The 16,557-nt window shown below is 52.3% G+C and overlaps 1 protein-coding gene across 4 annotated transcripts in view; it reads left to right on the top strand.

Moving 5' to 3' along the window:
* Positions 1 to 9,760, top strand: part of CUX2 (cut like homeobox 2) — a 220,071-nt gene extending 210,311 nt beyond the window's left edge. For all 4 annotated transcript variants that reach the window (XM_026656909.2, XM_026656907.2, XM_026656908.2 and 1 more), the window contains 4 exons: positions 2,201 to 2,470; positions 3,231 to 3,419; positions 4,661 to 4,934; positions 6,909 to 9,760. In XM_026656909.2, coding sequence (XP_026512694.1) covers positions 2,201 to 2,470; positions 3,231 to 3,419; positions 4,661 to 4,934; positions 6,909 to 7,725 — 1,550 coding nt within the window. In that variant the 3' untranslated portion in view covers positions 7,726 to 9,760. The remainder of the gene's footprint in view (positions 1 to 2,200; positions 2,471 to 3,230; positions 3,420 to 4,660; positions 4,935 to 6,908) is intronic.
* Positions 9,761 to 16,557: the final 6,797 nt, after the last annotated feature.

Raw genomic sequence — 16,557 nt, 5'->3', positions numbered from 1 at the left:
CCATAAATCTCAGCCTCCCCCTCCCCCAACCCCTCCCATGCTGCGTTCTAATTGGAGTGCTGCATCTCCAGGTTAAAACAAGGCACACTCATATCCCCCCAACACACACACACACACACACACGCTGTCATCTTTCGGAAAGGATCCTTCATACATCTTTCCCCAGCCGTTGTTCTGACACATCCGACTCATTTCCAACCCCCTTAATTAGTCTCTTAGACAAGATAAGGTGGTTATACAGAGCTTTCAAATGTTATTTTGTCAGAAATTGGTTTTGAAAGTTGTCTAGTAAAAAAAAAAAACAACCCCCAACAACAACAAAACCCACTGGCTGTGTGCCTAGAACAGAGAAGGAACTGGGGGGGAGGGGAGGGGTATGCTCATGTTGTTTTCTCTCCTCAATTATTTCCACCACCACAGGATCTGTATAAAAGATTTTGCCTTATTTCTCCCCCACTTCCAAAAAGAAGAGACACGTGGCATTTCTCCCCCCTCCGCTGTTCTCCAGCCCGCGCGTGTCGCAAACGACAACTCACCACAATAAATAATGTTCACATTATTTTATTTCTCATTGATTTGCTTTTTCCTCCCCCTTCCACCCCCACCAAGGTGAATGCAACACGCAAGCTGGAGTTTTACTGCAGAAAGGGATTCTCTGTCAACTCCTGTTTGCCCCCAGATGATCTGAGACTTGACTGGAGTTGACAGTTGTTAAGAAAGGGGGAAAGACCTGGCGAGATGGCGTGCCGCAAGATTAGTCTGCAGCCGCGCACAGGCAGCTGACAGATTTGTACAGAGGATTTTGTTATCAATAAACCCATTCAAAATAATGTTTCAATTACACTTAAATGTCTTCCCCTGTGATATATCATGGCGGAGAGACAGTCGAGATCTAGAGGGGAGGGGAGAAGGGTCAGCGGCCAGGGCAGAGTGAATATTACGTTCACTGTCACACACCTGAGCTCTTATTTCTATTAATTTTTCGGCTTGATGCTCGCACGCAAACTTTCACTAGTCGTGAAAGGTACCACCGGGGCCAGATTAACACCATCCAGCATCCTAGGCACACATGGGGGGCCCCCGGTCAAGCAGAGGACTGCTGTCTGTGGCCCTAACCGTGACAAGATGGGCAGCATCCTCCCCCAGGCTCTTCTGCCAAGTGTGGGGCCAGATGCCTTCCTGTCTGGCTGCAGTGACTGTTGCTGCAACCTGTGCGTAAGGCTGTCAGCAGACTCAGACAGACGTTGCTGCATTGGTCACATTGGATCCACCTTTTCCAGCTTTTCCTTGCAGCCAGGAGGGCTAGAGACATAAAGGGTATTAGAAAGAAAGCTTCGATTCTGCTGCCGTTGTAGGACTCTGGGATCCAGGGCCCTGGGGATGGGCCTGCTGTGCCCACAGACTGGGCTTTTGTCCACAAATCTGTAGGTATCTCGTGTGCCACAATCAAAACCTTGTGTTTGCCGGGAACATTCGGGTGATTAAGGCTCAGTCTGACCCTTGTGTCTCGCGTGTGGCTGACGAGGAGACAGCAGCCAAGCGCAAGCGACTAGCTCATGGTTGAAAGTCAAATCCATGGCCTGGCAGCTATAAATAAGCCAGCAGTAGGAAGTGGTGCTGGTGAGTCACCAGGCTGTCCTCTTGCCACTGAGTCAGGGCTGAGCTCTGGACTCCAGCCCAGTGCTTGGGGCTAGTGTGCTGCTGAGGAGAACTGGGTTTCTCAAGTCCTAACCGCTTATGGCTAATAAATTCCTGCGGCACCTTTTGCAAGAGTCAGAGTGTTAACCCTGCTATCCCAGCCAAATTTCACCCAATGTCCTTCCGTCCTGCCTTCCTAAATGCCCCCTTGCAGTTTGAAGTGAGATGATATTCTCTTCTCTGGTGCATAGTGTTGCTGGGTGCTGTTAAATAGTTGCTGCGTTTTGCCCCAGAAGTGGCTGCATTTCAGTGACGCAGGAAATGATCCCTGGGTATAGTTTGCCTGGGATCCTTGAGGTTGAAAGATGCTCTGGGATGTTATCAAGGACTAGGTAGGTTTAAAGGCTCATTCAGAAGCCTCTGTCCCACACAGGGCTAACGAGCAAACAAACCAAGCTGACCAGGATAAACTTAAAACCCCCAAGGCAAACCCTACAGCTAGGAGGAAACAGGATTGTGTGAATGGCAATAATAATGCTTTCTGTCTCCTGGTGTTTGACAGCCAGCCCTGGGGAGACCCAGTCTTCCCCCTCCCCACCGCCCAGCCCTTTGGAGCAAGACAAAAGCCCCCCAGAGCCACTCACTCTAACTCTGGAGAGCAGCAAAGAAAATCAGCAACCGGAGAGCAGGTCGGCCTCGTCACTGAGTGGGAAGATGTGTCCCAACAGCCAAGCACCCGTGGGCATCCAGGAAATCGTCGCCATGTCGCCCGAACTAGACACGTACTCCATCACCAAGAAGGTCAAAGAGGTGTTAACGGACAACAATCTAGGTGCTGATTTCCAGATGCCGCTTGGCTAGCCGCGACCTCCGCAGCAGCGCGTGTGCTTAGCTGCAGAGACGGGCTAGGCTGGGGGGGGCTCCGGGGTTTCAGTCCAGCCTAGCACAGGGAGAAGGGTCAGGCATACGGTTTGGTCGTGGAAGCAGATCCAGGGGGCTGCACTGTGGTGCATCGGATTGGGCCTCTCACCAGGTCTAAGGGTAGGTCTCTGCTCCAGCTGGAGGGGCCATTCCCAGCTCGAAGAGCCAGACCTCGCGCAGCTGCAGCAACGTCAGTAACGAGCACACTGGCTCGAGGAGAGCTCGCCCGGGTCTGTCTGCTCGAGCTGGAAGTGACACCTCCATCTCCAGTGTAGACCTCCCCTCAGCGTCGGGCCCCGGGCGAGGCCAGCCCGATGGCAAGGACACCCCCGCTGCCAGTAGCAAGGAAGCGGAGTGTGGCTGGCGACCGGCTGATTCAGCCGTCTCCACTGCACAATATTCTGTTCATTGCTTCCTTCATGAGAGCATCAGCTTCGTAGCAGCAACAGACGGGCCAAATTCCCCCCTGGGATGGGCCTGCTCCTGCTCCCCTGAAGTCTGGGGGAACTTTGCTGCTGGCTCAGATAATCAGGAACAACGTCATTGTAGGCAGCGGTGCTGGCAGAATAGTCCAGCTGGGGTAAGGGACTGTGCTGAGCTCCAAACCCCCGGTTCCAGGCCTGAACCGCGGTGGCGTATGGTATAACCCCCCTCTGCTTCTCCTCTGCCAGGCCAGCGGCTGTTCGGGGAGAGCATCCTGGGCCTGACGCAGGGCTCGGTTTCCGACCTCCTCTCCAGACCCAAGCCGTGGCACAAGCTGAGCCTGAAAGGCAGGGAGCCCTTCGTCCGCATGCAGCTCTGGCTCAACGACCCTCACAACGTCGACAAGCTCCGCGACATGAAGAAACTGGAGAAGAAAGGTGAGTGTCAAAGCCCATGAGCTCACCGCAGCGCCAGGGGGCACCGAGCCGGGGCTGGATTCTGACCCCGGTGTAAATCCGGAATCACTCCCTGAACACCACACTGGATTGACACTGCTCTGCACCAAATTCAGGCTCGCGTGTCTAGCTAGTTGTGGGCTGGCCTTTATTGATGGCAATTCCCTGTGAGTTGGGATCTGATTCTGCTCTTGTACTGGTTTAAATCAGGAGCGACCCCACTGAAATCAATGGAGTTACCCCCAGTGTAAACCTGGGGGAAGGCGTTTCGGAATCGGGCTCGCAACCTCTGCTGCTCAGTATTAACAGTTCAGTCGAGCAGGCATCACAGCTAGTGGACTGCTGAGACTAACCTGGGATTTGTGAGTTTGCCCATTGCAATCTGGTGACTTACAAATGACCTTGCCATGGAGATAAATAGTGTTCCGGGCAGTCTTCCTGAATGGTGGCGAAGGGCTGAATGCGCCGATCCGGGCACTCAAATAGGGGCGTGACCAGAACGTTCCCGCCCCACCCCACAGTGCAATATGCTGTTGTTGGTTGACTATCCCCTCCACACTAGAGGTGGCTGCATTTCACCAGGGCAGGATGTATTGATGGTGCTGTGCTCTGACAGCCTTCAGGGCTGGCAGGAGCCCTACGCAGGAGAGGTGTCACTAGGATCTATTGGCTGTAGCTCGCCAGTCTCCAGTGCTTGCTCTGGCCTTATCGGGGTATGTTCTCGGGGCGTGTAATCGTCTCAGAATGACAGGATTGCAAGCTGCCGAGATACAGTTCCTCATTGCTAAGGAATGACAAGAGTGCTGTGGTCAGAGAGGGGTTGGGGCAGGTGAGTGACCCGGAAGAGAAAGATTGATGAGAAGTGCAGGCTCAGGGTCAGTCATGTCTGCATCCTTGCCAGCGGTAACCCAGCTCCTAGGGTGAATCTGCCCCAGTGCAACCCAAGATTCAGGCCCCGGTCTCCAGAGGGGAAAACCTGAGGCTTTGACCCGCTGCAGCACTCACTTGCGAAGCAGGGAACAGGGAGCACGCTTTCTGGAACGGACCGTGCCACATGCCGTTTCTGTCCATGCTGCCTCAGAGGTTTGGTTTGGCTGGTTTAATGGCCCTGGCTGCCCACTGGGAGAGCCTGGTGGTAGCAGAGCGAGTGGAGAGACGGGCGGAGGGGTGCTGGCAGCACAGGGCATCTCATGGATGGGCTGTGTCTTCTCCTCTCCCATTAGCTTATCTGAAGCGTCGCTATGGGCTGATCAGTGCCAGCTCTGACAGCGAGTCTCCCAACACCCACTCTGAGTGCACCAGCCCCAGCCTCCAGCCCCAGGACCTCGGCCTTCTCCAGGTCAAAAAGCCCCGGGTGGTCCTAGCTCCAGAAGAGAAGGAGGCCCTGAAGAAGGCCTACCAGCTGGAGCCATACCCGTCCCAACAGACCATCGAGCTGCTCTCCTTCCAGCTGAACCTCAAGACCAACACAGTCATCAACTGGTTCCATAACTACAGGTATGGCGGGGTTCGGGTGGGGTGGGGCTGTCTCCATCTCGGCAGGGAGCGGGACGGGGTGGGGATCTCGGGAGGCTCTGAGCTTCGCAGACCCATAGCTCCCTTTTCAGAGGCAAGACGTTGGCCGGGGGAGTAGGAGGGGACCCCGGAGGAAGGTCTGTGTGTTGCTGCTCATAGACACAAACCAGGTTCTCCCGAGATATACCTGGCCCTGGCTCGGGGGTGGGGGCACTGGGGTGTCAGTGGGCGGCATTTCCATGTATCACACAGCAGCAAGCAAAACCCCACTGCCATGGACCTCACAAACCCGAGCGAGGAGTCAGCATGCAGGGCACAGCGGGTCCCGGATGGCGCAGCCGAGCGGGATCCCTCCACTGTAGGACCTCAGCTCTCATTGCTAACACCATCGTGGTGTGGCCACGAGCCCAGCGCAGGTTCCTGGACCTGCAGCCAGGCCGGCCAAGAGAGACACTTGCCACAACCGCTCCCAAGAGGGGAGTGAGCAGCCCACGTCCCTTAAAACGGGGGGGTTGATTCTGAAACCTAATGACGGCTCGTTCAGTGTCAGCATTGATAGCTGTTGCTGCTCAGTTCTGCAGACCTCGCCCATGGCTAATGTGCAAATCCACCGTTGTTGTTGCAGTATTGAACAAGGAACGATTTGTGCACTGTGCAGATTCAAATGCTGCATCTGGCCCTGGCTGGAGTCTGTTAGTGAGTGGACACGGTCAGTCAGGCCAGAACTCGGAGCCAATCCATCTCCAAAGGGCTGCTCTCCTACATCCACCAGTCTCAGTTCTTCCTCAATGACTAGCACGGGCCTCCGGCTGCATAGCACGGGCTAGCACCAGATCCCTGGCTCCTCCGGCCGGGCTCCAAGGGCCTCAGGAATCGTCCCCCGGCTCCCACTCACTGAGGTGTGCAGACCGGTGGGGTGGGGGGTGAAGTGACTCCGTGGGAATGGCTGGAGACATTATACTTGAGTAAGGTGCAGACAGATGCAACGGATCTTAAAAAGAGTTAGCTTGCGTTTCTGTCCCCCCAACGTCCAGGGGCCGGTCTACACACAGGTTTATGCCAACAATATCACTTTGAAACCCTTGCACAGCTAAAGCAGTCCAGTCCCCTCGCGTGGATGCTTATGCTGGTCCGAAGGTGCTTCTATCTAATCCTGGATAGTTCATGTAGCCTCGCTCTGCCTTAGATCTCCCCAAGGGAACACAACTGGGGGTTAATGCTAGAGGTGCACAGCATTGCTTGCACTACGTTTTTTAGTTGTTCCCCCCAAAAATGAAACTGTTGGTGAAAACTTGTCCAAAAGTTTTAGTTTTTTTGCAACGTTTTCCATGGTACTTTTTGCTCAACATCGCTATCGAAGTGTTTCATGGAGGTGTCAGTCAGTGAAATGGTGACAAAACGGGCAGATAAAAAACCCACACGGAAAATAATTGCAGCCTGTGGGGGTCCATTGGAAGCCTGCGAGACAGACACAAGTGGGGAAAGTTTGAACAAATGTTGACAGCTCATTTCCCTGTGTTGCGGCCCACTCGAATATCAACCGTCCAGGGGAGTTGGGAGCCTTCGCTCAGCGTACACTAGAAATGCTACAGTGGCACGGCTGTGCCTCTCTAGCACTGTGGTGTAGACAGTCCCTCCAGCGAGGGGAGGGGTTCTTCCGTCACTGAGGTAAATTCACCTCCCCGGGAGGCGGTAGCTAGGTTGACAGAAGAATTCTTCCGTCGCCCTAGGTCTGTCTACGCTGGGGCTTAGGTCGGCTTAACAACGTCTCTCACACCCCCGAGTGACGTCGCTAAGGCGACCTGACTTTCTAGTGTGTACCAGCCCTCGGTAACGTGGCAGCCTGGGCTCCTGGAGAGGAGAAGGGGTTCAGAGGTGGTGACACCCCCCGCTCTGAGGGGCTCAGCTGGTGGTGCACAGTGCTGCTGTTACCGTCCTGTTGTGCTTGTCCTGCAGGTCCCGGATGCGCCGGGAAATGCTGGTGGAAGGGGCCCAAGACAACGACACAGACCTGGAGCCGAGCAGCTGTGGGAGCAGCAATTCACACAGAGTCCCCAACCCGCTGAGCCCGGATTCGGAGGGGGAGGACAGGAAGCCCGTCTTCAGAGACACGAAGCACAGAGGGCCGAGCGAGACCCTGATCAGGGTCAAGCAGGAGCAGATGGAGGCGGGGGAGAAGGGCGACTGTTACAATCACCGGGACTCTTGCAGCCTGGAGGGGGAGACGGAGCACATGGTGGCCTCCATCCAGCATCCCCGACTTCTCAAAGAAGAGCAGGTAGATGCCGCCTGTGCGGAGGCCGCTCAGGACGCTCCCCAAAGCACTGCCAGTCTCACCAGGAGCAGCGCTTTGTACACCACCGCGCACGCCGCTGGCACTCCTGACTGCTCTGCCCTTCATCCACCCCAGGAATTGGAAGGTGGAGAGCGGCTGCACCCTGACCCCATTAGCTTTAAATCCACCTCGGAGTCCTCCCGCTGCAGCCTAGAGGTCTCTCTGAACTCGCCCTCAGCTGCCTCCTCTCCGGGCCTCATGATGTCCGTCTCGCCAGTCCCGTCCTCCTCTGCTCCCATCTCTCCGTCACTGCCAAACACCACCTCCGCCAAGGTGCAGAGTTCAAGTCCTGCCGCCGATACGGGCTCTTTACAGCAGAGTGTCAAGCTGAACACGAACATCCAGCGGAGACACGAGAAAATGGCCAACCTCAACAACATCATCCACAGGCTAGAAAAGGCAGCTAATCGGGAGGAATCCCTGGAGTGGGAATTCTGAACGGCTGGGCAGCGGCTGAAGAACAAGGATCTGATTGGTTGCTTTCGTTGGTGACAATTATAAACTTTCTGGAACACGTTGATGGAACAGGGAGCCCTACTGGCGTATATATATAAATATATATCTATTTTGTTAATTTCATCACATGCTGAGGACAAAAGAAAAACCCATTTGGTTAATAAGAAAGGGAAGGAAAAACAGCACGCAGCTTCTGAATCTTCACGCCTGATGAAAGGGAACAAAAAATAAAACCTGAGCTTTGTTTTAAATGTGAAAAAAAAACTGGGAACACTTTTAGAAAAAAAAAATATTTATAGACCTCTTTTAGATATTTTAATAAAAGGATACTTTGGAATTTATTAACAGCGTAAGCTGTTTTGATATTAAAGATAGCTATAAAATCAAGATGATGTAGCAGTTGTGTCATTAAATGTACACTGAAGTCTTGTAGTTTGCCACTGGAAGAGATTAAAAAAAAAAAAGACTTATTGATCAAAGCCATCGAGAAGCACTATAAGACTGACCAAATTTAATAAACTTTTGACTAGCGGTTTTTCCACATTTGTCTGTAAGACACTGCATTGCTACTCTCCTTTCCAGAGACTGTGGTATAGTCCATGAAGACTCTAAATTGAAACCCTTGATGCCATCGAGTATGTATTTAGTTCTGGTGGTATGTTTTGAACCCTTTGTAACACAGAATGTCACGTGCAGTTGTATATGTTGTAGAAAATGTCTGCAATAGCCTTCCTGAACAAGCTGTAGCATGGTCCATAACCAAGTCCTTCCACTTCCTCTAGTGAGTAACCCGTGACAAACCGAAGTGAACGAAACCATTTCAGCGGTTGGCGGCAAAGCTTTCTGTCCGTTTGAAAAACAAACAAAAAAAATGAAATAACCCATATCTCTGATTTTGGGAGGGAGAAGGAAAAGGTTCACGGGTGCAAAATGTCTTTTGACGTATCTGGTTTGATGGTAACGTACGTTAACAATGATCATGACATCGCAAGATATTTTTTTTTTATGCATGAGCCTCACCTCCTTTGGTGAGTGGGCGTCGGCCAGCAGGACACCTTAACTCTGAGCTTTCAATGCCAGTGCTTGGGGGCGAGCACTCAAAAAATATAAACCACTGGCTCACATCCGGAGTCGGAATCTGTTTGGTTTTACCTTAGGCAGTTCCAGCGTTTGAGGCAGAAGCACCTTTATGTTGCTAGATTTTGGGCTCTAGGAAGAGCGCCAAGGAATGAGGATTATCCTCCAGGTTTGAATCCGTCGACAGCAAATGGCTTTCTTTATATGTTATGGCTTCTGCATGTCAAATAGGTCCTCAGCTGCTATATACAGCAACACTTGGTTGAAGTTACAGACTAAGGCCAAGCGCCTTCCCCCCGCACTGAGTGAAGGGTATAAACCCTGGACAGTAGAAAGGCAGTGCTGCAGCAGTTAGGGGCACTTGCTTCCACCCCACCCCCACTTTGCAGTGGGCGCCGTTACAACAAATTCGCCCTCTGGTACCCGCAGTATCTTCCCGTGCTTAGATAGGAGGTCCTTGATAATCTACCGGGGTCCTGATTCAGCAAAGCCCTTTTAAGCACATGCTTTGACTTCAGTAAGGCCTAAGCACGCGTGTGACGTTACACGTCAGTGTTTTGCTGAACTGCGGCCTTCGGGCCTGGTCCAGAGCTCACTGAAGCATGCAGGAGTCTTACCATTGATTTCTGAGGGCTTTGGATCAGGCCTTCATTACAGAGAGGCACGTGCTGAGTTATCAGCCATCGGACCAGGCATTTTAGCAGCGTCAGTGGCACGTGTATCTCTGTGCTGTTGAATTGCCCCTGCGATGGATTTTTCCCCCATTCTCGCAGCTAAAGACTCTTGAATAGACCAAGATCTATCTTAACCCATGCCAGTGATCAAGCCCCGGCTAACGCAATGCCTTTCAAAGAAGACTGGTTTAAATGAATTGTTTTGGTTTGTTCAGTGCTGGGTGGGGGCTTTTAACAGCCTTTGGCAAGGACCAGAATGCAGCATGCCAAGACCTACCCATTCCCTCCCTCCACAGATGCAGCCAGTTAAAAATCTCCGCACCGAATGGTGACTGAAGTGTCGTGAGCGCACATCTGCCAGGCACGGAGGCGATGCATGGAATACTTTTCCACTGTATACATTTTTATCGGAATAGAAGGTATTTTTATACTTGGGTGGTAGTTAATGACCAATTTTAAAAGCAAATCCATTTGACTCCATGACGGCCCGGATCCCATCTGCCATCTTTTAGCAACCATAGCCCTGTCTGAACAAGTGAGAGCTTGTCTAACGGAACGATTTGTACGGTTTCAAACCCCAACATGCCATCGAAGGGCGAGGCATACACGTTGACTACTATTCTTAGTGTGCTAGTTGTTAGCTTTAGTGGAACGGGATTTGATTAAGCACTTAGTCTAGTCTTTTGAACACAGAAATCCTGTTGTACTAAAAGCTAGTGGGACATGTTGATCACTTTTTGTTAGGCTCATGTACTGTACTTTAAAAGTTTCTATGAGATTGATGAACTTTGTTAAAAATTTTAAAAGGAACAAGTTCTGTAAAGAGCCACTAAATACAGAAGTTGTATAATAACTTTGGTGTTTCGGTCTGTTTTGTTCTGAGTTGGTTCCTAAGTAATCCCTTTCCTCCCTCCATTCATCTCCCTGCTTCTGGACCTGCAAGGAGTTAGTTCTTGATGACACAACACGCCATGGATATATGATGTGGCATGTCTAGGGCCCAGCCTGCCTCCCATTGCCTTTGCATTCGGGGCAGTGGAGCCTGTCTATTTAAACTGTTCTACCCTCTGTAACTATCGCCTGCTTGCTTACATGTACTTGTGATTCTGAGGAGGAAGCAGCACTATCAGCCAGTGGCTGGAGCACTAGCCCAGAAGTCAAGAGACCAGAGGGGAAATCCTGGCTCCAGTGAAATCAGTGGCAAACCTCCCCCTGGCTTCACTGAACCAAGATTTTAACCTGGATTCTCATCTTGGCTCTGCCACTGACTGTGTGATCTTGGCCAAGTCACTTCCTCTTTCTGTGCCTCTGTTTCCCTGGACTAATGCTCTCCTCCTTTGGGAGGTGCATGGAGATGTGCAGGTGAAGGGTGCTCTAGACGTGCTCCCGCTAAGCGTTACTCGTGACTATTGCGGAGGGTGAATTTGCCAGCACACAGCTCGGCAGACCAGAAGAGCATTTCTGACCAAAGCAGATTAAATAAAAATGTCAGAGTTAAGATTTGCACTAGCCCCGAAGCCAGCTGTCACCAGAATATCCTCCTGGGGATGGAGAGCAAACAGGTTCCTCCTCTGCGCCTGCTCCCTCTGTTTAGCACCTCATCAGCCCACTGCCTGAAAGCTATGGGCGAGCCAGCAGTTTTCCCCATCCGGGACTGTTCTCTGCGCTGTGGGAGGGGCGGCTCTGACAGGGTACGTCTACACTGCAAATGAAGGTGTGAGCAGGGTGTCTGGACGGACCCGTGCTCGCTTTAATCTAGCTAGTGCAGCTAAGGCTAGTGATGAAGGCCTGGTGCCATGGGCTAACAAGCCACGTATGGACCCAGGCCGCCTGTACGTGGGCAGCTAGCCTGCGCTGACGCCCGTGTTGCCACATGTTCACTGCTGCTGGTGTGTGCACTAGCCAGATCAAAATTAGCGCGGGTATGCTACAGCCACCCCTGCCCTTCCGGGGACCGCGTTCCCAGAGTCAACTCAGCTGCATCCTGCGCAGTCCTCCCCCCGTGCTGCGCTAGGGATGGGCTGAACCAAACCCCTCGCTCCAAACAGCCCCGGACCCGGACCAGCGTTCAAAATCCAACTGTGGAGCTGAGTTTGAATTCTGCAACCAGCCCCTAGCTTACCATGGCACAAACCAAACCCCAGCAGCTAACCCGCCCCAAATCCAGAGCCCAGGGGCCGTCTCTACCAACGCCCCGGCTTTCTGCAAGCAGTTCACGCTGCGCTTCCACTGCGGGTAAGTCTCTGGGGTGTTAAACGTGCCCCTAACCAAGGCAGTCCGCCTTCAGCTTCGACTAACGCTTTGCATCTTAGCGGAGGATTAAGGAGCGTCGGTTTTCGTTGCGGGCTCTTTGTTTCTTTAAGGAGCCGGCTGACCTTACACAGATTCATATCGCTCGACTGTTTTGTAGCTTCCGACAGGAGACAGAGTGTTGCCTTTGATGAATTAATAAATCCATATGTTGTGGAGCTGTTTGAGCGCGTTCGGCTGCTAACGTGGTGGGGAGGATTTATTTTTAATGAATATCTGCAACTTCTCAAGAAAGCTCAGCCTGCTGCCATGGCAACCGCTTTTCTGTCTTTGTGGACAATTGAATGTTACCAAGTTAACCCTTCGGATGCCAGTGGGGAGGGAGGGTTCCCTACGCTCCGGCTGCGGTGTTAGACAGTAGATCTGAGCTGGTTCTGCTGTAGCACTTTGTTTAAAAAAAGAAATAAATCAGCAGCATTTATCTAGCAAAGCAAGATAAATATTGAAAGGCCTGTAAGGTAGGCAAGAGACCTAGGCTCTGTTACTGGCTTTGCTCCATGCGACCTGAGTGACATTGGGAAAGTCACGTCACCCCCGTGTGCCTCAGTTTCCCTAGGAGTAATAAATCATCTCACTGGGTTGTTGCAACAATTCGTGTTGGCAACGTGAGATCCTCAGACTGAAGCAGCGCTCGCCACAAAATATAGGCTGGTTCTTTCTTGCTGGACAAACGTGTAGCTACACAATCAAAACAGATTTGGGGGTAGCGGTGAACAGCATTACAGCATCACTCGGGGGAGGGGGTTGCGGGAAAAGCAACACTAAATCCACGTCTGAAATCAGGGCTAGGTTTGCTTGCAGTGCAAGCTGGATGGATTGACACAATTCTTCTTCCTCCCCTTCTCAGTGCCCATTCCGAGCTGGGGCCTGTCTCCCGTCTACCCCAGCGTGGTCATGGGTAAAGCAGTAGGGACGTTACCACTATGAGTGATACTGGGGCTGGGCATGGTACCAGGGTGTGGCCGAGTTATTGGAAAACTTTCTTGCACTTCGGGCTAAGCTGGCTCCAAGCAGCAAAGCCCAGCTCCAAACCTCTGAAGTGTGTGGATCCAGGCACGGTTTTGCTCTGGGCTTTTATAGCCATAAAGTTTCAGTGGTTTGGATCCAGGATTTTGGTTTGGCCCAGCTCTGATTCTGTTGAAGTCATTCCCCCTTCTCCTTGGCAAGGGACCGTCCTGCCGTGGCGTGTGAGTAGTCGCAGGCTCACGCCCAGCGCTGAGCCCAGCAGATCAATATTTGCAAGACTGTCTCCCTGCCCTTTTTATTTTAATGCAGCCATGCCGGGGCCAGCCTGTTCCCTGTTTTATGAGGCAGCTAATTACCAGTGATGCTCCTGCAGTGGATACCGGAGGCAAGGAGAGGCTGGTTGATGCAGAAAGGACTTTGAGACAAGGGCCAGGCCCCATGTTGTGAGCTGGACAATTCAATATTAGGGAAGAGACTTGTGAGCCTGAGCCCCAGACAGGCTGCAGGAAGCCGAATCTGCCATTACATAGGGGCCGGGAGTGGTGGGCTGTTGGCTCACCGGAGGATCAGAGCGAGAGAAAGGAAACCAGGGCGATGACGTTGCCTTTCCATGCAAAAGCACATGCTCAGAGTAGCAGCTGGGCTGAGAGCAGTGCTAGCTCCCGGCGCTGCCGGGGAACCAGTGTTTTCCTGTAGGAGAGGTCAAATGCAATGAGGTTGGAGTTAGCAGGGACACCCAGGGCTGAGCGAGGCCCACACTGCTTTGGGGCCAGCTGGGTGGTGCGCTGGGAGCCCCACGTATAACCCAACGCAGCATTCAAAATCCAAAGGGGATCTTTATACTTCAACGTCCATGCTTTGTTTTGCCCAGGGATGTTCCAGCTGCTAGCCAGCCAGCAGGGCAGGGTCAGGCAAAGCCAAATCCCAGCCATGCTCATGCTATGAGCTCCGGAGGCCCAAAGAAAGCGATGAAGTGAGGCGCAGAGGCTTTGGATTAGCAGGCGTAGCCGTTATCTTGTGTTGGGCTTTGGTCATTCGTTCCCCATTCTCCCCCTGCCCCATCATACCCGGAAACGAACACTGGCCGCCCAGGAGACCGCAGCGGTGAGGTAGCAGGAGACGCACAGCCCCGGAGGAAGAATGAGCAGCGTCTCTAGCGCAGCAGTGTGAGAGACAAAGCAATTCCTGCTGCAGCAGCACATTCAAGCTCCATGGAGCACGGCTGCAGCCTAGGTCAGCTTCTTGCCCGCCTCCCTGCAGGGAGTCAGCCCCACCTGCGTCTGCACCTCAGCATGGAGCTGCCTTTCTGCGCTGGCTCACAGCTCATTTCCCTGTATCGCTCGCCTCTGGGCCTTACCCTCCTGCTGTTCACGCTGGCATAGCTCCCACGTGCGCTGCCACCATCTCGGGCACAGCGCCAAGGCCACTGTAGCTGTAGTTCCCCCTTCGTGGGCCACCAACAGCACCTGGCTTCAGGCTGCCGGCTCCCACAATCATCCATAACCTTCATATGACCAGGGCTTTCAAGGCGATTGCAGGAGACTGCCCTGTCAGGTACAGGTCGCCCCCAGAGGCCCAGTCGCGGATTGGCTGCTGGATGCTTTACAACTACACAATGGACAATGCTCTGGAACGGGGCGGGCTGCCCCCTGGAAGGGCCGGAAAGCAGCCAGCCCCATTCTGAAGAGGAGCCCGGCAGGCAGGTGCTGGGAATCGCCTGTCCCAGCTGGATAACATCAAGTGATTGGAGCTAAGCTAGCTAGGAGATATAAACAACCTGAGCATGCCTGGGCCTAAGCGAGGGCTGGAGGCTGCTCTCCGGGGGCTGTGATGAGGACTGGGAGAGAGCAAGCAGGCCTTGTGGACACCCCAGGCTGGGAAATTACCTGCCCCGTAAACTGATGGAGGCCTCAGGGCCCCATGGGCTAGGTGGGGCACTTGATGATGTGAACATAAGAACATCCAGACTGGGTCAGCTCAAAGGTCCACCTAGCCCAGTATCCTGTCTTCTGACAGTGGCCAATACCAGGGACCCCAGAGGGAACGAACAGAACAGGTCATCATCAAGTGATACATCCCCTTTGCCTTGTTTCCTTTCTTTTGCATTGGAGACTAAACAGGGCCCAGAAGTAAAGGCTATGAAGTGACCAAAGCGTGGCCAGTTGCTTTCCCCAGACTGGCGATCGAATCCACCAGCCTCCATGATCTCTGCCCCAAAGATCCCTCTCCTGCTATTGGCTGTCCTGTGTGCCCCACTGAACCAAAGGCAATTGCAGCGTCAGGGCATAAGATGAAGGAAAAGCAGGTGGGGAAGCACATCGTAAAGCTTGGTGTATATTTTAAGGCTAGGAATGAAACTCAGTGGGAGTTGGGCACCTCACTCTCCTAGGTGATTTTAAAAATCCTGCACCCAAATCTTGTCTCTCTGGGAGTGACATGGCAGCCACAGGGCAGCTGTTTGCTTCTGCTAGCTGTAGACGTGTTGTTTTTATTTTGTTAGGTGCTAACAGCTACGTCAAAAGGGCTCAGAACAAACGGCAAATGGGACAAAACGCCCCTGGTGCTCACCAGATTAGTGCCGGGAGCCTATGCAGCTTTCAAAGCGGGCCTTGCCCCAATGGGCTAGTGATACGCATGGTGGAAATAGACAGAGGTTAGAAACACCAGAGGAAATGAACTGGCCATGATGCATAGTCCCCTTCTGATTGCAGGGCCGCGGCTCAGTGCTGGGAATTGTAGATAGAACAAGACACCCCAGATGCCAGGAAAATGGAGTTGCAAGAAATTTAGCCCAATGTCCTGGTTTAGGGCAAAGAGGTGATGACTAATTTTTTTTTAACACTACAATGCATTTCCACAAAAAAGAGTTTTGAGCGCTGTTCTGGGTCCTCATCCAAAACCAACAGTCTCTGGAAGTTGTTGACTTCAATGGAGCGTAGATTAGTCCTGTCTATAGGCAATAGCTTTGAAACTACTTCCCTATTTTGCACCCAGTAAAGTGGTGTTACATAAGAGGTCTGATTCTGAGCTAAGCTAGACAGGCATAAAATGAATCTGGCTGAAAAATGCAAGGGGAAAAAAATGCAATGAACATTTTTGGAAATGCTTTTCAAAAAATTGTTGCAATTGTGACTCTTTGAGATGCTCTGGCCCCCCAGGTTGGGAAGCTGCAGCCATTTTTCATGAAATATGTTGAAATTTTTTGGGGGAAAAAGTGGTTTTGAAAAATGTTGACACACTCCAGGTGTAAAACTGGAGTAACTCCAGGGGGTGCTGTAGGACCTCAGTGCTCCTGAAAATCCAGCCCCAGCTGTTGGGTCAGGAACCCCATGGCACATGCCATAGCTAAAGGTTAACCCAGTATATTATAGCTAGGGCCCTACCAAATTCACCGTCAATTTCACAGTCATAGGGTTTTAAAAATCGTAAATTTCATGATTTCAGCTATTTACATTTGAAATTTCACGGTGTTGTAATTGTAGGTGTCTTGACCCAAAAAAGAGTTGTGGGGGTCACAAGGTTATTGTAGGGGGTGGGGGGTTGCGGTCCTGCTGCTCTTCTGCACTGCTGCTGGCGGCGGCGCTGCCTTCAGAGCTGGGTGCCCAGCCAACAGCTGCTGCTCTCCAGCCACCCAGCTCTAAAGGCAGTGCAGAAGTAAGGGGGGCAATACTGTGACCCCCCCCCGCAACGCCCTTTTTGGTCAGGACTCCCAGTTTGAGAAACACTGGTCTCCCCCTGAAATCTGTGTAGTATAGGGTAAAAGCACACACAAGACCAGATTTAAAGG

Source organism: Terrapene carolina, unplaced genomic scaffold (assembly GCF_002925995.2).
Source record: "Terrapene carolina triunguis isolate 2854851 unplaced genomic scaffold, T_m_triunguis-2.0 Scaffold234, whole genome shotgun sequence".
In the NCBI taxonomy this organism is placed as follows: Eukaryota; Metazoa; Chordata; order Testudines; family Emydidae; genus Terrapene; species Terrapene triunguis.
This window is presented reverse-complemented; position numbering and strand designations above follow the sequence as displayed.